The sequence below is a fragment of the Notothenia rossii genome (assembly GCF_949606895.1).
Source record: "Notothenia rossii genome assembly, chromosome: 9".
Lineage (NCBI taxonomy): Eukaryota > Metazoa > Chordata > Actinopteri > Perciformes > Nototheniidae > Notothenia > Notothenia rossii.
Genome location: NC_136907.1, coordinates 56,494,399 through 56,515,062, shown reverse-complemented (window position 1 = coordinate 56,515,062; position 20,664 = coordinate 56,494,399). Strand labels below are relative to the sequence as shown.

The following is a 20,664-nucleotide window of genomic DNA, read 5'->3' as shown; positions in this document are numbered from 1 at the left end:
AAGTTACCAACAATTGCTGAAAATTCCCATGTGGTTTCTGTGCGGACAGGATGAACAAATTCAGCACATTATTCATCCATGTTGAAGTGTTTTCTGTGCAACAAACAACGGCTTGGAACCTACACCAATTCCCATAGCAGGACTCAATTTGTTTTAAAACCAGGGGCAGTTAGTGTGCATGACCAGTTTAATCATTAGACCTGAAGAGTATTGTTTTTACTGTGCCCTGACTCAAATACAATACATAGTTATGTGGAAAACTCTGGTCAATCTGATTTGATTAATAATAAAACTAACATGGGCCTAAGTTGTCTATAGGCCTATTCAGGCACGTGCACACATAGACATCAGAGTGGGCTTGAGCCCCTGCTCTTTTTCTTCCTCCAGAGAAAGTGCCCTTTTTTCTTTTTTAAATAAATGAATATATATCTACTGCTGTTTGCACACAGTTTCCCTTTCCAAAAATCTATTGATTGAATACAAAATAAAAAGATCAGGTCGGGATATTAGACTGTGAAGTTCCGATGCTCTCTAGTCTCTACCAGGGGCGTTTCCTGGACCTGGAAACATTCGGGGCTTAGCCCAAAGTGGCGGCGCCAGATATTTTCTTTTGGGGGTGCTGTGGGGTAGCTTGACGTTTCACAGAGGGTGCTCAAACATGTAGGGTTTCCCATTAAGGTACCGGGCTACAGTGGAATTTTCTACTGCAACACTCCCCACACACATACACAGTACACCCGCGACTGTTACAATGAAGGCTCGATAATCAGCTTGCGGCATATAGTTGTAAGCACAGGTAAAGTGGGTGGACCTAACATTCTCTATTTCTCATGTGATTTTTTTAAAATATTGAAGTTAAAAGCATCAATCTGGTGCACTTTGAGAGCAACATTAAGAGATCTATGGATACATCTCTCAACACCCATATGAAACAGAACTGTAAACAGATTTTCTTTTTCTTTATGGATATTTTACAAATCACTCCCCTTTTAAAATGTATTCTTGTTTTACTGTCATATAGTATTTCATAACTGTTTTTCATTTATTGTCTTATTTTTTTAATAACTATAATGATCGTATGAAGGTGTGCCTCGAAAAAATATTTTACATAATTCGTGACCAAACCGTTTCAGACCCACTGAGATAACTTAGACTTAAGTTAACTATCTAAACACTCAGAGAGTCCTTAGCTCACCTGATTCTCTCAGGCCCCATTTACACGGGAACGCAAACGCAAACGAAACACAAACTTACCGAATTCGATATCAAAAAAGTATTCCGTTCACACGGATACGGCTCAATAAACGTGTCGCTTCACACGAAACCGCTCGACCTGCTGGGGACGCTGTAGTACATATGCCGGGCCTGTAGGCTACGTGGCGCTGTACTTCCGCCACAAAATACACCAAAAGCAGCGAAAAGGACCCCTGAGCATGGTTGCTATGGTTGCCCTTCTGTTTATTTTCCGCGGTGGATTTAGCAACATGTAGTTCATGTAGTTCTCCATGTCCACGTGTTGCTGATGGTTGTGGTAGAGGAGCTGTAGATGTTGCACTAACATCTGTAGCATGGTCAGTAGCAGTAGCTGTAGGACAGTAGCTACTGACCATGCTACAGCAGTGAGCAGCAGAGGTGGGGAGAGGCGGGGCTATTGCGTCATCGTTATCAGGAAATTATCATATCCCATACCACCTTGGGACCCGTTATCGTTATCTGCGTTTCCCTGTCGGCCTTGTGTGACCGAACTGTCTAAGATGGAGAACTGTAGCAGATACGACCCGTTTTGTACCTTAAGTTTACAGCTAATTAGCCAAAAGACAAAAACAAGTAGGCCTAACTAAGGTAGGCTACTAGCTAATGGATAAATTAGCTCAAGGTTTAGCTAAGGCAATTTATCATGGGCATACAGGCTACTGTACTTAGTGTAACGAGAGACACTACAGGTGAATACAGTAAAATGTGCATCTAATTACGTCATCACAATCGCCACATTGATATGCAAATTGCGTTAACTAGGCCTAATTAAAATGCGCAAATTTGCATGCATTTACCAAGGCATTGCAGGTGAAAAGGATCAAACAAAAAAAACACATCACCTCACAACTTCCCCAGATAGTTACTTACGTTAAGTCAGTATTTTCCCCTGAAATGTTATGTTTAAATATGCATCTTTAAATCTATAGATGAATTCAGAGTAACGTATGTTTAAGAAAATGATATGTAAAATAATGCATTCTACCAATCCAGACAAATAATCAATCAAACATGTATTTATTGATTTAATTGTATTTATGAAAATAATAACAAAAACTTCCCAATCAGCTGAAATGTGTTAAACTTTAGAATGTAACCAACCAATTTGCGAAAGTTTCCCACATTCCATATAAAAAATACTATAAAACATATAACATGACCCCAGGTTTGTTAGTGGTAATGTACAGTTCATCTGAACAAAAATATTAATAAGCGCCTTTAAATGTGCTGGCATGTTTAAAAGACATTCAAAGTAAAGTATCTGCTGTGTGCAGTGAAGTAACAAGAAAATACATTCAGCCCAAAGAGCAGTAATAAAACATTGCACTGACAAAGCTCAGCACATATGTACGTCCTGGAAATCCTTGTTAAGGAAAACGACAGTAGCATTCTGCAGGTCACAACCCACATCGCTGTACTCCTGTGGGAGACAGAAAGATACATTAAACAATAATCGCTAAAGCATATCCTTGATAATGGTGTTTATATTTTGTTCAATAAAATAGTGACAGATATTATAACGGGGGCTTACATTTCGCCTTGCGTTCATCCCATTAAGTTGTCTCAGCACAGGATCCTCTAGAAATGGATGTTCAGGGTCTTTAAGCCACGTGGCTTGATAATGCTAAAGTGTAATGTTCAAAGAAATAAGAAGTTGCCTTACTGTGCCTTTTCCACCACTTCCTCGCCACTATGGCCAAACCCACAAGGATTACAGAACCACACACCAGCAAGGACCCCAAGACGTGACTAAAACTAAGACACAAACACAAAGTTATCAGAGCAGCTTCAATAGCAGCCTAGGCCTGAATTGCAACATATTAACATGAGGTCCAACATGATGACAGATTTCTCATTGACTGTAGTGCTTCACTCTTACTTGTGACCGCTCCACGACTCCTTAGTGATGGGTTTGGGGGGAACAGTCTGAGGTTGGGATGTCACAGACACTGCTGCTAAAGAAAGAAATGGTACAGCTGAAACAGTATGTACTATCATAAGAAAAAGAGTGTTTGTAGCAGCATCCACAGAGTTCTTAAGATCAATAGTCTTGATAAGTGACTCGTGATAATCGATACCTTGTGCAGCTGGATACCCATGAGCCCCTGCAATCTGTCACAAACACATATTGATCTTCAAAGCTGCTGTAGGCTGCTTTTTATATCAGCAGCCGCAATATGACGTGGGGGAAAAAGCCAGCATAGTTACATTATTGTGATTATTTTCAAACCTATTATGCCTAGTTTAAATACAATTTTATATCAATTTGGTGTTTCAATTGGCAAATCAGATCTAAACAACAACTCGCCACAGTACACTGATTTCTGTGATATCCACAGACTAGGCTTAACATTGAATAGAAGTCTCCCAGAATTAAATCGCAGGCTGAAATCTGATCTTGTCAGATTTAGGATGGCTTGGCGGGGTTCATGGCTTAGCAGCTGAGTAACCCACAGAGAAAGGTATGATCACTTCTGGCAGACAACCACAACGCTTACCATGTACAATGGGATACGTCGATATTAAAGGCGAGAAAATTAGACGGACCATAACCTTGAATAAAATGACGGACTTCTCTAAGTTTGAAAGCGATTGGAAACATTGGGGATATTGTTAGTACACAACCTAACAATATATATGTCATAGGTTGGGATGTTTTTAGACATATTAAAGCTTAAATGTTAAATACACTCTGGCCCATACATTGTGTGTGTAAATAGGAATAAAAAGAGGAATGTGCCTGAAAACTAAATGTGTCCAACTTTACGGGCAAAACTGTGTATTATACATTTGACATGAGGTACAAGTATACATGTGAACGTGGTTTCTCACAGTGGAACACTCACAGAGAATTATTAACCAACTATTTGGGTTCTCTTGATACATTTAGTGTCTTTCAGAACATTGTTTTGGTTTCTCAAAATGACTCGCCAACAGATTCCGATTGATTGCAAGATTTTGAATTTGAGACTTAATATTAAATACGGAATACATTAATGCTGGTTTCTCACTGCCTTTTTCCCCAAGGATTATTACATTGGATTTAGCTGACGCTTTTATCCAAAGCGATTTACAATAAGTGCGTTCAACCAACAAGGATTATAGTGTACAATTCCAGTTTTTGTCATACATCTCTTTTGCAATGCATTATAATTCCTGAAATAATGTGTTAGGAGTAAAGTGCAATCTACGCCAGAACAACACAACAAAAAGTTGATTTAGTAACTACTACTACTTACTAAATCAAACCAATTCATCATTAAAATTATTATAATGTAGGCTATTACAAATATTAGAGAAGAATACACTATGATTCTGGCAAATTATAAGGGTCAGTGAATCAACTGCAGTTATAAAGCATTATAGTTTAGTTGAATACTTTGAATACTTGAATGCTTTTCTAACTGACAAGACAAGAGCAACAAGAAAACAGCGGAGAAGTAACGGGCAGAAACCCTCCTTTTACGCAGCGGTCCAGACATAGACGTCAAACGGCAACACATATTCAGTTGCCAGTTACTTTGGCATTAGGGGCAGGGATATCTAGATACTTTCCAAGGTTTGACATAATGAATTGTGCTAATTTTAAAGCAAACAGGGATGTTTTCAAATCTGTAATCAAAAAGCTCCTCAAAAACAATATCGAAGCAGTTCCTGCCGTTGCTACGTTAGTTCAAACAGTAACAACGGACTATTTTTCTTAGTGGATGCATGTCAATTTAAATCAATACATACAACTATTTTTTAAATCAATAAAATCATTTTCTAAATCCACAAAAGCATTTCAATTAATATTGGGAGTCATATCGTTACTTTATTGAGAATGTGGCCATGTAATAAGCGGGATAATGTGCAGCGACTTGGTTATATGGGGAAAACACCTTCATGCCGATCTAGATCGCTCCGCTTTGCGTCGGGCTCCTGATCAGCCTGTCGGTGTTCTTTTCCCCATAATGACCGCGTCGCTGCACATTATCCCTTACTTATTACATGGCTTAGTTGAATACTCGATTCTGATTGGTCAATTCAGAACACATGACACGTTGTTAATACCGAACAAACAGACCGCTGTCAAGGACTTATTAGACCCTCCAGAAAAACGCGGGCCAAAATCCTTAATTATGCGGGCTAAAATCATTGATTATGCGGGCTAAAATCCTTGATTATGCGATAAAAATGCGGGGTTTTTATGTGATTTTATGCGGGAAAATTGCGGGAAGTTGCGTAATATGCGGAAAGTTGCGAAATATGCAGAAAGTTGCGAAATATGCGAACAGTTGTGAAATATGCGGGAAGCGGAAAAAAGGTGATTATTCTCCCGCACCCTGTTACTAGGCTACTACTGAATGAAAGGGAGCACTTTTAAAGAGTTGCTATGATAAACAAGCATACTAGAAGCAAGCTACATCACAGAAAGACACACACACACACACACACACACACACACACACACACACACACACACACACACACACACACACACACACACACACACACACACACACACACACACACACACACACACACACACACACACACACACACACACACACACACACACACACACACACACACACACACACACACACACACACACACACACCCCCCTCCTCCTCATTCTGTTTTCATTTACTCGTTCGTTATCTGACCAGCTTCAATATTGTAGGCTACTCACCTCGTTTCTTGCAACCCTCGAAAGGGTTTTGGAGGTTGAAGCCTCTGTGAGCGTGAGTTGTTTGGCTTTCTTGTCCGCAGCAGAAACCATTTTTGAATGTTTGAGCGAATCGAAGTGGGTATTCACAGTCGATTTCCTTTTATGCTCCAACACACAGTTGCACGGGGTACAGAACAGTTTCCCCCCACTTTCGTGCAAGACATTGGGGTACTGCTTTGCCCGGTCTTTAGCTGAAATGTTCGTGGGTAAATGGGATGGATTCGATTTGTTCATCTTGGTGTGTGAATTCCACACCTTCACACGACGGTGTTTGCCTTCTGTGATGCGCGGGCTGATGACGTTGCGTCATCATCATTACTCGTCAAGACGAGTTAACTTTTTTATTTTTTTTCTCAACTTTGTGTGGAAAAATGCGGGGATTATGCGGCCTTTTGATAAATATGCGGACTTTTAAAAATATGCAGCATTTTGCTGATTATGCGGGAAATTCTGCGATCGCAGAATCGCGTTTTTCTGGAGGGTCTAACTTATTGACCGTTGTTAAGGACGCTCACATCTGCAGAAAGAAGTCCGTTCGATTTAACTGTATACAGTTTGGCCGAAAAGCAAACTATTTGCAGGGTGTTCTTTTCCCCATAAAGACCGCGTCGCAGCACATTATCCCTTACTTATGATATTTGATCTTTAATGTCCTTTTGAAAAAATATCTAATGATTATTGATATAAAGTACTGTAGCGATCTGCATTTATTGTTCAAGTGTTCTGTTAACTGTTTGTGTCAGGCTTCTGTGAGGAGAGCAGGTAGGGGCGGGGTTGGGGAGCAGAGGGTTTGGTGTGTGTGTGTCTGTGTGGGCGCGTGCAGGTGAGTGAGAGGTTGGCGCGAGAGGAGAGAGAGTGAGAAAGGACGGATGAGGGCCGTTGGTTGTTAATAAACCTGTTTAACTTGAGAACGCTTGACTCGTCATTCCGACACGTCCGGGTGGACGTTACATTGGTGTCAGAAGTAAAAAAAAAAACAACAAAAAAAAACAGAGTTTTATCCGCTAATCGCCGGTAGCCGCAGCTAGCACTGACTCGGCTAACGTTAGCTCTGCTTCATCGGCCGGTAAATAATGGAAGCACAGATGAACCGGACCGGAGCTCGTCCGAAAGTCAAGGAGGAGATGGATGGCTTATGGCGTGACTCAGAAGACAATTTATGGCGGGAATTAAATGCTGCTGCCGGTTTCGACTCGGCCGGCGGGAAGCGGCACGTCGGCGCAGGGACCTCCCCCGGGAGTGGCGCGGCGCCGGTTGTAAACAATGATGGCGGCGCCCGGCTCCAAGTTAAAACACCGAAATACAACGGTAAAGCCGACTGGGAAGCCTTCCATGCCCAATTTGAACTGTTATCACGGGCTGTGGGCTGGTCTGAGGACAATAAGGCGTATTCTCTGTGTATTACAGATGAAGCTTTATCCTGTTTGCTACTGCTCAGCCCGGCTGAAAGAACTGACTATGGGGCCTTGGTTGGGGCTCTGAAGCGGCGGTTTGGACAATGCAGCCAGCCTGGGGTGCTGCGTTCAGAGCTGTCAAGCAGACAGAGACAGCCGGGTGAGCCGCTCCGCATATTGGCTAATGACATTGAAACCCTGGCGAGAAGGGCATACAGCCACATGTCCCCTGAGGTGCAGAGCGAGCTGGCTAGGGACCAGTTTATCCGGGCCATAACCCCCAGGGAGCTGCGCGTCCAGACACAACTGGCACATCCCCGCTCTCTGCAGGAAGCACTGGAGCTGGCGTTGGAGAGAGAGGTTGTAGGAGGGGCGGCAGAGAGCACGCACACGGGAGGCGGCCCGGTTGTGAGAACGGTGAGACAGGAGGAGCCAGGACAAGAGAAACCAGCATGGGCGGCTGAGTTGACTGAGCTAATCCGTGCTATGGCACTGCAATCGCCGCAGGGCAGCAACCGTCCTCGTCGGGGTCCTCTGGTGTGTTGGGGGTGCGGCCAGGTCGGCCATATTAGCACAAGGTGCCCCATGAATGCTGATATTCAGGGAAACGCCCCCGGGTCTGTGTAAATGGGACGTCACAGACCCCCGCCGTTGGGTCCCATCCTGCCTGGTCTCCAGTGGACAGAGCCCAGCTGCACGGAGGGGGGAGCGGGGCTCCGCTTCCCCCAGAAGCAAACGACATCGCAGAGTCTGTGAGGGTGGTGGGCTGGACTCACGCGGGGGATTTCTGCCATGTCCCCGTCACCCTGGCAGGGGCCCCATGGACGGCCCTTGTTGACACCGGCTCCACAGCGACACTGATGAGACCGGACGTGGTCCCAGCGGGGACACGGTTGACACCCACTCTGGGGAAACTGCGAACAGTAACCGGTGAGCTAGCCCCTATGCTTGGGAGAGGGGTGGTGGTTATACAGGTGGGGGGGCTGTCAGTGTCTGTTAAGGTGTGGGTTGCGGCAGTACAGGACTCCTGCATATTAGGACTTGACTTTCTGCGGGTTGCACGCTGTGTGCTAGACCTGGGGAGGAACACGCTGGCCTTTCCAGGGGGTCCCACAGTTGAAATGGTGCACCCCACACTTGCCACGACACCACACCCACCTACATCAAGAGTGACTGAAACACTTCCCCCACCCCAAAACCCCCCCCCTGCAGCCATGCCCCCTGTCATCAATGCTAACCCCAGCCCCAACCCCACACCCCGTACTCCAGTTGATGTACGGCCCCCGGCCCCGGAACAACAACCTGCAGCTCTAAAGGGGGACAGACGGGCGGCAGTGAAGGAGGTGTGGAAACGCAGCTGTGATGACTTAAAAACCGAGCAGCGGGAGGAACTGTGGCAAGTGCTGTGGGAGTTTAAGGACATTTTTGCTCTGACAGAAGAGGAAGTGGGCCTGACACACCTGGTGCAGCACGATATCGACACGGGCGACGCACGGCCCGTCAAGACACGCCCCCGCCGCCTTCCCCTGGCCCATCAGACAGCAGCAGACAGCGCTATTGATGAGATGCTGTCAGCTGGCATTATTGAGCCCTCTGACAGCCCCTGGGCCTCGGGGGTTGTGATGGTCAATAAGAAGAAGAGTTCAAAGATGAGGTTTTGTGTGGACTACAGACCGCTGAACAGTGTGACCAAGAAAGACTCATACCCGCTGCCCCGCATAGATGAGTGTTTGGACTTGGTGTCTGGCTCATCCTGGTTCTCCTCTTTAGACCTGCGCAGCGGGTATTGGCAAGTTCCCCTCAGCCCAGAAGCCAGACCAAAGACAGCTTTTTGCACTGGAAGGGGGCTGTGGCAGTTTCGAGTCCTCTCCTTCGGCCTGTGCAACGCTCCGGCCACGTTTGAGCGGCTGATGGAAAGGGTGCTCGCTGACGTTCCCCGACAGGAGTGCCTGGTCTACCTGGACGATATCCTGGTCCATGGTAGCTCCTTCCAGGCGGCTTTAGGAGCCCTGCGGCGGGTTCTACAGAGGATAGCAGCAGCGGGGTTGAAGCTCCACCCCGACAAGTGCTGTTTCTTGAGGAGAGAGTTGGAGTTCCTGGGGCACCGAGTCGGAGGAGAGGGCATCAGCACGCTGGAGGAGAAGGTGCGGGCAGTAAAGGACTGGCCAGCCCCCATCAATCTGCGGGAGCTGAAGAGCTTCATTGGGTTAGCGTCGTACTACAGGCGGTTCGTGCGTGGCTTCTCTTGCATAGCTGCACCCCTGTTCCACCTGCAACAGAAAGACTGTGATTTTGCTTGGACTCCAGAGTGTGAGCTGGCCTTCAGCTCTTTAAAGAAGGCCTTGACGGAGTCTCCCATCCTCACTCCCCCAGACCTCAGCCTACCGTTCGTCCTGGATACGGACGCCAGTGACGTCGGGATGGGGGCGGTGTTGAGCCAGGTGGGGCCTGGGGGGGAAAAAGTGGTGGCGTATTTCAGCAAAACCTTCAACAAAGCTGAACGGCGCTATTGTGTGACACGCAGAGAGTTGCTGGCAATTGTGAGAGCAATCAGCCATTTCAGGTACTACCTGTGTGGCCTGTCCTTCACAGTGAGGACTGACCACGCAGCCCTCCAGTGGCTGATGTCCTTCAAGGAGCCCGAGGGACAGATTGCACGCTGGCTAGAAGGACTGGCGCCGTACGTCTTCACAGTGGAGCACAGGGCGGGGGTTCGCCATACCAACGCTGACGCCCTGTCCCGGCGCCCCTGTGCTCCCAGCGGCTGTCGGTACTGTGAAAAGAGAGAGGACCAAGAAAAGGAGCTCTGTGCAGAGGAGGAGCGAGACCACAGGCATAAACCAGCCGAGCCGGTCTGCAGAGGTGCACGGATCATCGACTCACCCGAATGGAGAGCGCGGCAGGAAGAGGATGCTGACCTACAGCCAGTGCTGAGGTGGGTGGAGTCAGGACAAAAGCCACTGTGGAATGAAGTTGCTGGGTGCTCGCTTGCCACCAAAGGACTGGTTGCAAAGTTTGAGGCTCTCCGGACGAAGGATGGAGTGCTGCAGAAAGCCTGGAAAGAGCCTGCAACGGGGGAGGAGAGGTGGCAGGTGGTGGTCCCCAGGGCGCTGAGGGAAGAAGTGCTTAAGGCCTCCCATGGAACTACTGGGGCAGGACACTTTGGGGTCTCCAAAACCTTGCGTCGACTCCGCCAAAGCTGTTACTGGGGCCAGCTCAGGAGAGATGTTGAGGACTTCTGCCGCCGCTGCGACCTTTGTACGGCGTACAAAGGTCCAACTGATCAGTCACGTGCCCAGCTTCAGCAGCTAGCGGTGGGGGCCCCGATGGAGAGGGTGGCGGTGGACATAATGGGCCCATTCCCGTGCACAGAGAAGGGGAACCGTTACGTCCTGGCCGCCATGGACTATTTTACAAAATGGCCAGAGGCGTATGCTATACCAGACCAGGAGGCGGTGACCGTTGCAGGTGCCCTGGTGGAGGGCATGTTTGCCAGATTTGGAGCGGCCGAGGTCATTCACAGCGACCAAGGAAGAAACTTTGAGTCGAGGGTGTTCGCCGCTATGTGTGACCGGCTGGGCATGCAAAAGACGCGGACTACTCCTCTGCACCCGCAGAGTGACGGACTGGTCGAACGGTTCAATAGGACTCTGGGAAAACAACTCGCTATCCTCACCGCGGAGCATCAGCGTGATTGGGACATGCACCTCCCTCTTGTTCTTTGGGCCTACAGATCGGCTGTGCAGGAGTCCACCTCATGCACACCGGCCCTGCTCATGCTGGGGCGAGAGCTGCGGACACCAGCAGAAATGGCTTTTGGCCGACCCCCCGACACACCAGCGGTTCCTCCGGGACCGGAATATGCCAGGAGGCTCCAGGATAGAATGGAGTCAGCACATGCCTTTGCCCGCGATCAGCTGCAGAAGGCGGGCATGAGACAGAAAAGAAACTATGACACGAGGGCTAGAGGGGGGGACTTCAAGGCCGGGGACCTGGTGTGGGTGTATAGTCCAAGAAGAAAGAAGGGCCGGTGCCCTAAGTTGGACTGTCACTGGGTGGGCCCTTGTGAGGTGCTGGAAAAGCTGGGAGAGGTGGTCTATAGGGTCCAGCTGCCGCCTAGAGGGAGACGGGTGGCCCTCCACAGGGACCGGCTGGCCCCATACAGAGGCGATGCACATCCGCGGCCTAGACCCCCAGCATCGTCTAGGAGAAACCAGACAGTCACTTCCCCCGATTCACTGACTGTGTCCCCTGCTGACCCCCCACATTCACCCCCACCCCCAAACTCACCCCCTGTTCCGGGACAGGATGTTCCAAGCCGGCAAGCGCAGCCGCCTGTGTTCACTCCAAGGCGGCCTCAGAGACCAAGAAGAGCCCCGGGCCACCTCAGAGACTTTTTATGCATTCCCTCGGGGCGAGGGACTTAGTAAGGGGGGGGCAATGTAGCGATCTGCATTTATTGTTCAAGTGTTCTGTTAACTGTTTGTGTCAGGCTTCTGTGAGGAGAGCAGGTAGGGGCGGGGTTGGGGAGCAGAGGGTTTGGTGTGTGTGTGTCTGTGTGGGCGCGTGCAGGTGAGTGAGAGGTTGGCGCGAGAGGAGAGAGAGTGAGAAAGGACGGATGAGGGCCGTTGGTTGTTAATAAACCTGTTTAACTTGAGAACGCTTGACTCGTCATTCCGACACGTCCGGGTGGACGTTACAGTACTTATAATTACACCGTTCTTTACGCAGATAATAATACATTGGAAATGTATCCTGAATTACAGACATGGGTGGATCGATCAATCAATCAATCAATCAGAATCAATCAATGTTTATTTATATAGCCCAATACCACAAAAGATTACATTTTTCTCAGTGGACTTCACAGTTTGTACAGAATATCAGTATGACAATACGACACCCTCTGTCCTTAAACCCTCACATCGTACAAGGAAAAACTTCCAGAGAAAACCCACAGTTTAAAGGGGAACATGGGAGAAACCTCAGGGAGAGCAACAGAGAAGGGATCCCTCTCCCAGGACGGACAGACGTGCAATAGATGCCGTGCGTGTAAATCGAAGAGATAATACGTTTTACAGCATAGGTAGACCAAATGTTTGGAAATGCAAGTGTCTATAATAAGAAGATGAATCCACGAGGATGTCAACAATCCTGTGGGAGCCATCAGGGAAGTAGTATAATGCAGTCAGGCAGGACCGCAGAGACAGGTTCAGCCACGACTCGAAGTCCAGGACTCAGATCCAGGACTCAGGATCCAGGACTCCGGATCCAGGACTCAGGATCCAGGACACAGGACCGCAGCAATCCCGGCGTAGATAGACACCAAAAATAAATTTGGGGGAAGCTGGGTTATACGGAACATGAGAGTACACAGGTACAAACAGACAGAAGGAAGAAGTAAGGTGTCCCCCAACAGTCTAAGCCTATAGCAGCAAAACTAACTTAGGATAGGTTGAGGGAAAAGGGTAGCAAGTAAGAAGTAAGGAACAGAGGTGGGGAGGCACAACTTGTCTACGTACATGCACTCCCTTAGGATAGGTTGAGGGAAAAGAGTAGGAACTAAGATGTATGCGCCACATCTATACCATGAGCGCATTGGTCCTAAAAAGTTTTTTTGGCACTGACACCAATCAACAGTTGTGCGTCGACTCGGCAGAGATCAAGGCACGTATATGCCTCTCCCTGCTTCCACCGTCTACATACACAACCAAATTACATCTATACCATCAGTGAGGGAAAAGAGTAAGAACTAAACTAAATGTATAGGTGAAGAGGCACAACATGTCTACGTCAATGCACTCTTATTAGATTCTCTTATCAACAATAAGGTTTATCAAAAAGGAAGGTCTTAAGCGCACTCTTAAAAACGGATAGGGTGTCTGCCGCCCGAACACAAACTGCTGATTCCACAAATGTGGAGCTTGATAAGAAAAGGGTCTGGCTCCCATTGTACTCTTAGAGACTCTAGGAACAACCAACAACCCTGTATTCTTGGAACGCAATGCCCTAGTGCAGGGGTCGGCAAACCGCGGCCCTCGAGCCGCATGCGGCCCTTTAAGCCCTCTGCTCTGGCTCCCACTGCTCAGTTGCAGTGGGTGACATTATTGTCACAAGTAAGAAGGAAATTACATACCTAGGATCTATTCTTGAGGCAAACCTCTCCTGTGACAAAATGGCATCCAATGTAATTAAAAAAGTCAATCAAAGAACTAGATTCCTATACCGGATCTCCTCTCTGGTAAACAAAAACACCCTGAAAACTCTGGCAGGAGCACTCATTCAAGGGTACTATGACTATGCTTGCACGTCATGGTACCATAGCACCTCCAAGGCGCTAAAAATAAAACTTCAAACATCACAAAATAAACTGGTCAGACTACTGCTTGACCTTTCATCTAGGACCCACCTCACCTCTGCCCACTTTGACAACCTAGGATGGCTTAGAGTAGACGACAGAGTACAGCTACTTGCAATGGGCCTGGTCTACAAGATCCAATACACCTCTATGGTACCCATGTACATGTCAAAATTCTTCCCAAAGGTCAAGGAATATCATGATCATAACACCAGAGGGAGCTCCACAAATCATGTAAAACCCAGATTTGGCACAAAAAAAGGGGAATACACGTTTCGCAATTATGCCACATCAAGGTGGAACGCTCTTCCCACTACTGTAAAGGAAAGTAAAACTATACTTACCTTCAAAACCTCTCTTAAAGAGCACCTTCGGGGGAGAGCATTGCAAAACTGGCTCCGGTAATGGTACAAATCTCAACCTGTCGTACAATGGACAGCTTCCCCCCCCCATCTATGTATATACTCGCATTTTAGACTCTGTTACTAACTATATATCTGTAGACTTGGTATGTCTTAAATGTCCGGTTAGGATGTATTAGAACGAAATCTAAAATGAAATTTGTAAGTAAGCCATCTGTATGTAAAAAAACACCTGTATGTAAATTGTAAATAAGCCATCTGTATGTCAAATATGTCTTAACAAGTGGTAGGCTACAGGACAGGTAGACGACGTGTTTTTCGGATGGAAAATGAGCCAAAGGCGAAAACGCAGCAGCATTTTGATGCACTTCAACCAAAAAAGCGCACCATTTGTAAAGGCAAAATATCCTTTAAAGCAGGGCCAACAAATGATCTCCATCGCCACTTAAAAACACAGTATCTAATATTAAGAGTTGCGTGAATTTCATTCAAGGCAAGGCAACTTTATTTACTTAACAAATACGGAGGGTAAATTCAAAGTAGTACATTCACGGACATGAATGACATGGATATGGCGCCACCTTGTGTCGTGTTTACAAAGCAGATTATTGACATTAGGTCTGGCAATACAGTCAATCATTATCCTGGTGATTATTTCACAGACAAACCAAGTAACCCCGCCAAAAAAAACGTCTCTTTTGAACGGCTCTTTGAAAGGAACGGAGCCATAAGATCCGGCTCCCTTCAAAGAGCCATAAATCCCATCACTAGTAGCCTACCACTTGTTATGACTTCTCTCTCTCGCGTATTCCGTTAAGACCCACCCCATCTCACTCCTCCTGCTGAAACCTACTAATCAGAGTAGGGGCGGGTCTTCACAGAATACGTTTGGGGAACAAAATCAAGCTTTTTAACAGGCGAGTGGATTTTGGCAGGCAGTGAGTGCGGACTAACAATTGAACGATAACAAGAACGGCTCTCACCAAGTACGACTCGGTTCCCCTCGTTCATACCAAAGAGCCGTTCAAAAGAATCGGCTCGTTCGCGACCGACACATCACTACTCTGTAAAGAAGTCTGAAGGAAGAGGCAGATTTTTTCCGGTTGTGTATTTTCAAATTCTAGCACACTCGAGCTGGTTTCTCCATTCTTACCTATGATTCTTACCTACCCCACCGTTAACTCTTTTTAGGGTGCAGCTACATGCTTTATTTATTTCAAAGTGGGCACATTTTAATTATATATTTGTTTCCTTCAAATGTGTAGAGGACTCCCCAAGTGCTGTGTTTAATTTATTTAAAAGTAGGCCTGTGTATTATTTGTAATTCTCCTTATAGGAGTTCTTTGTTTCTTATTAGAGGTTAACAGTTTTATATAACGTAATAAATAGCCTAATAAATGCAAAAAACCTGTAGTTTTTGTCTGATATAACAATAAATACAACTTTATTAGCTATCAAGCTATGAAATATGTTTTGCGGCTCCAGACAATTATTTTTTGGGAAAAAGGAGCAAAATGGCTCTTTTGGTCAAAAAGGTTGCAGACCCCTGCCTTAGTGGGACAGTAGGGTATAATGAGTTATTTAAGGTAAGATGGCGTTTGCCCATTAAGGGCTTTGTAGACGAGAAGAAGAATTTTAAATTCTATCCTGTGTTCATATAAAGTTTAACTTGATATATTCATTTGGATTTGTCAACCTACTAGTCATGGGTCGTGGTTTGACCTGCACATGCACGGGCATCTTTTGAAGTCCCGCAGAGCACCAGTACCAGCCTGTATCCCTCATCTGAAGCTTCTTAAAGGTTATGGTGAAAGACCCAGATCTGTCATCTTTGATGTCCACTGAAGAGTCGTTGCTCCCTTCAGATCCCGCCAACAGACAGGAGCTCCAGTTTCCACTCCGACACCACTTCTTCTCACTCTCTCTGTGGGCAAACATTCACAGCGAGTGTCCATCACAGTTTAGCAAGAATGGCAGATATTGAACAAATTGAAGTAGGGCCAAAATATGAATCCGTTTTTTCTTTTCTTTACTGTATACTGGTTGTTTTTAGTTATTTTACTTACTGTATGAACTTATCTTTAGGTGTGAATATGTATATGAGTATGTGTGTATGTATTTATGTGTGTTTGTATATTTATATATAATATCCCTCTGTGTTTCTGCCCTTAATGAAGTATAGTTAACTATTTCAATCAGCATTATTCTAACTTTACATACACACTTTACCCCTTTTTTAACTACATGTAAAACAAGAGTTTGTGTTTTTGTATAGACAAACTATGTCAATAATAAAAAGTATATAAAATATATTGAACAAATAACAATCTTTCCTAACTTTTCTGATGCTATAGAAAATGTCGACTTAAAAATGAGGACTCTACATGGTCTGATGGTAAATACAGCTGACACAATTGTAAAATGATGTATGTGGCAATAAAATACCTGTATCTCTCGCTGTATTGGCATTCAACTGTGACACTACTCCCTTCTTCCCCACTCAGGCGGCTGTTCTCCACTGTCATACCTGTAGGAAAGGAATAAACTTGATGAATATTCAAAAAGGTATTTTATTTTTCTCATACTGCCTGTGCTGCAGCACCTCTTTTCACCCTCTGTCTAAAACCAGAGTCCAGTCTGCTCTGATTGGTTAGCTGGCCAGCTCTGTTGTGATTGGTCAACTGCTCAGAGATGTCACGGCCCTTTCATGTAGTGTTGGAGCACTAGCTGATAGAAGCGCGAGTGTTACAGTGATGTCCCTACAGTATGTTACGGAAGTAAAGAAATTAGCTCAATGGAGGCGTTTCAGGCAGGTGGTGAGTGTACGGGACAGAAACTCCCTCTGGAGGAAACTTTGGGATGTCAGCCTTTGCGGACCATTGACATAACACATTACAGGAAAGGGAAAACCAGAAAAAGCACAATAGGGCCCCTTTAAGGTGAACTGATGCAAAATTAGTATTTTGGTAAGGTGTTGGAAAAAAGTTCAGCTTCCTCCCAATGTAGATGCAATTTCTTTAAAGGTGCAATAATGTCCGTGCAAAAACTCCATAATGTGTATGCTACAATGGAACAACCTACGTTGTTGAGATTTGACCAGGTTGTCACTGTAGGAAAATATGCAGGTCATACTGTAAGTAGGGTAAGGCCATATTGGACTATTCTGATCACCCTGTGCAGAGCTCTCACCTTTAGACGATAGAGTTCCTGCTTTGAGGAGGAAAAAACTATACAAAGTCCCTTTTGTATGCACAGCAATTTGTAGCCTGAATTTGTACATGTGATCTCAGAAGCTATGGGCATGTATTCAGCTGTTTATAAGTCTTCCTTTGGAGAGATTTGTATAGATTGTTATTACATGTTCAAGGATGAATTTGATTGTACACCTGTTTACACCCAAAGTGGTATAATTAAGTTCCATTGACATGCCTTAAAGGTACCCTATTAAACTATTTTTCAACAATATATTATGGGTCTCAAAACATGTCTCTGAAGTGTCTGGCTCAAAATACCAAACAGATCATGCATTGTAACATCCCATAAACCCCTCTGTTTCAGCCCTGTTTCAAAAGGGCTGATTCTGTGTCTGAAGCTTTAAATGCAAATGAGCTGCTGGTGGCCACGCCCCTCTGCGAGATATTTGGTTTAAAAAAACATAATGGTGCTCTAGGAGGAGATTCAGGTGATAAGGTGTTACCTTTGCTGATTGCTGTCGGGAAGAATACAGCTTAATAGTGTGTGCCACTGTGATCTTACACTGTTGGAACTGTGCATTACCTTTCAGTGGACTCCTGTCGAGACTGGAGGAGCCTAGACTTGATTCATTTCTTTACCCACAAAAAAGAAGGCATTCACACATTTTTTCACCCTCTGAAGGGCAAAAAGAAACATCCGACTATCCTAACGAGAAAACTTGCATGCGCAGGTCCGGCTGCTGTCTATTCCCATTTGGCGCTTTTCTGATTTACGACTTTGTTATGGGATGCTCCAAAAACAAAAGTGTATCTCGAGCCGGTTTCTCAAACTTACCTACCCCACCTTTAAGTAAGGACATTCTTGAATAATAAAGCAGTGATAAGAATGTATCATAAGGGAATTATAATACATTATGATCCTTGCAAAAACAAGGAAAAACAGTGTCAGTGATTAAAAGTATTAATATTGTTATAAAAGCATTACAATGATTTATTAGTGCTTACAGCTATAATTATACAGTGCTATGTTCAGATCACAACACATGATAAGTACACATTATTATCATATGTGAAAATCATTTTTGAATGGGGATAGATCACATTTAAAATCCATCCATTACTCACCATGAATGACCTTGATGTTTTTGTGAGTGACAACATCAGCGCTCCACAGGCCACCAATTTCCACGCCACACATGTACCACCCAGAGTCCTCCTCCCTCAGGTTGCTCATGGCAACAGTGAACACCTGCTGCACCGGGTCGTCAAAGAGTCTCACTTTCTTCTCAGACGGATTAGCAGAATGGGACTCATCGGTCCGAGCTAGGCTGGAGCAGAACTCCCTCATCGCTCCCCGGCACCAGTACTTTATATAGCTGGCATACTGGGGCTCATAGTGACACGGGACGGTGAGGCTTTGACCCTCCATGACTGAGAGCTCTTCTTCGGTGGTTGTCCCGCAGAGGAAAACTGATGGAAAGTGTCGATTATTCAATGTGGAGCTCTATTTTGGAGTGTCAGCCATGTCTCAAAGGTTTCTAATCCATGTTTTGAGGAACGGCCGGGTAAAAGTGGCCTTGAGCAATACTTGAACCACATTCATGGTTTTGTTTTCCATTCTAACAAAACACTTTTCTACTTCCTCTTCCATATTTTAAAATTAGACTATCCCCTCTATAATAGAGAGTCGGGGGGGACGAATATAACAGGCATTTGGAGCCTTGACAAAATAAACATCAAACATACTCTTTGCTAAGGGGCTTGCAGAACAGAAGCTTAGAAGATTTAAAAAACAAAACACTAAAGCGTTCTCTGGCTGCCACGGAAAATAGCATTACCAGCCTTTATAGTTTGTATTCAGCAAATGATTAACACAAAAAAAGTAAAATAGTAAAGGGAAGTGAAGCGAGAGTTGTCATGTGCATTTGCCTGAAGCACACTGTTGAAGCCATGGAATCATAGACATACAACATCCTAAGAAATATTTTTCATCATAATCTGCAAAAAAAGGCAATTTTCTTCAAGCATATGAGCTCAGTTATTACCTGGGATCCATGGTAACAGGCTGAGGGTGAGTAGAAAGGGCTTCAGCATGCTTCACTTCAAGGTTTTCCAAGTGAATCTTCTTTCTGTAAAACAGAAACTAAGTTCCGCAAAGGCAATATCACCCAAAGTCATGTGACCATGAGCAGGGTCCAGATGTTCCAGATGTTCCAGATGTTAACCATGTAAGTGCCCGTTAAATAGTAAGGAATACTTTTATGACTTATCACTTTCTGTAGCATAAATATTTAACCACACTTCTATGGTGTGAAGAAGGTCATCGGCTGCTCACTGCCTTCTCTGGAGGAACTCTTCAGCCAACGTTGCCTCAACAGAGCAGGCAAAATAATTGCAGACTCTTCCCACCCTGGACACTTCCTGTTTGCTCTTCTGCCCTCCGGTAGACGCTACCGGTAAATGAAATCAAGGACAAACGGACTGAAAAACAGTTTCTACCCCAGAGCCAAATATCATATCTGTGTTTTTTTATATTGTAAACTGTATTTAAATTATGTGCGGGCATGTATGCATGTTGGCATGGATGTTTGAGCATATGTTTATGTGTGTATATGTTTATATAGATATATATTTTTGCGTTTTATGTGGAAATGCTCTGCGAGGATTGCTTTTTTAAATTTCGTTGTACCTGGTGCGATGACAATAAAGGAATTATATTCTACATTACATCAGCTCTCCTCTTTTAAGGAGTAGGGGGCAAATTGTTGCATTTCTGCCAAAAGACACATTTGTTTACTTTACATTCTCAGTCGCTTCCTGTATGGACTAAACCAAATTCCTCAATATCCAAGGTGTTATAAAGTTATGGAAATTATAGAAAAAAGGCTTATTAGCTAAAGCCACATGAATAGGTTGGTACAGCTCAATATTCTCATCTAAAAAAAAATAAACCTAGGTTTTTGGACCGGTTTATTTAAACTTATCACCTTTCATCTATTACCTTCTTTTATGATTTCACCATCTTTTTTTAACCTAATCTCCCACTAAGCCACATGGTGAGTGCTTTCCCAGCGTGAATGCAGAGGATTGATTTGGAAGGCTACAATGAAATTATTTTATTTCGATGCCTGGGAACTTTGGATTGGGTCCAGCCTTAGGTGCTGTTTACACTGGAATGAAACGGGTTGTATCTGCTACTTTTCTCTTTCGTATAGCTCGTTCCTTCACACGAGGCCGTAACGGAACCGCGGAAACGGACCCCTAAAACGATAACGGGTCCCAACATGGGCGCGGGAAGGGGGGTGCTGAGGGCGCTGCAGCACACCCTAGCGGCAGGCAGGGGGTGCGGAGCTCCCCTGTCTGAATTATTATTTGACGGTTATTGCTG

At 45.2% G+C, this 20,664-nt stretch overlaps 1 protein-coding gene across 2 annotated transcripts; it reads right to left on the bottom strand.

Annotated features, from left to right (window-relative positions):
- Positions 1-2,254: 2,254 nt before the first annotated feature.
- Positions 2,255-19,668, bottom strand: pigr (polymeric immunoglobulin receptor). Of its 2 annotated transcripts, none has more exons than XM_079650122.1 (8): positions 19,322-19,668; positions 18,402-18,746; positions 16,528-16,609; positions 15,783-16,006; positions 3,134-3,209; positions 2,918-3,009; positions 2,786-2,832; positions 2,255-2,674 (listed from the first exon to the last, which is right to left on the bottom strand). In XM_079650122.1, the coding sequence occupies exons 1-8, from the start codon at positions 19,368-19,370 to the stop codon at positions 2,591-2,593; spliced, it is 999 nt and encodes a 332-aa protein (XP_079506248.1). In that variant the 5' UTR covers positions 19,371-19,668; the 3' UTR covers positions 2,255-2,590. The 2 variants fall into 2 exon arrangements, with proteins under 2 accessions (XP_079506248.1, XP_079506249.1); XM_079650123.1 differs by having other exon boundaries at positions 3,134-3,206.
- Positions 19,669-20,664: the final 996 nt, after the last annotated feature.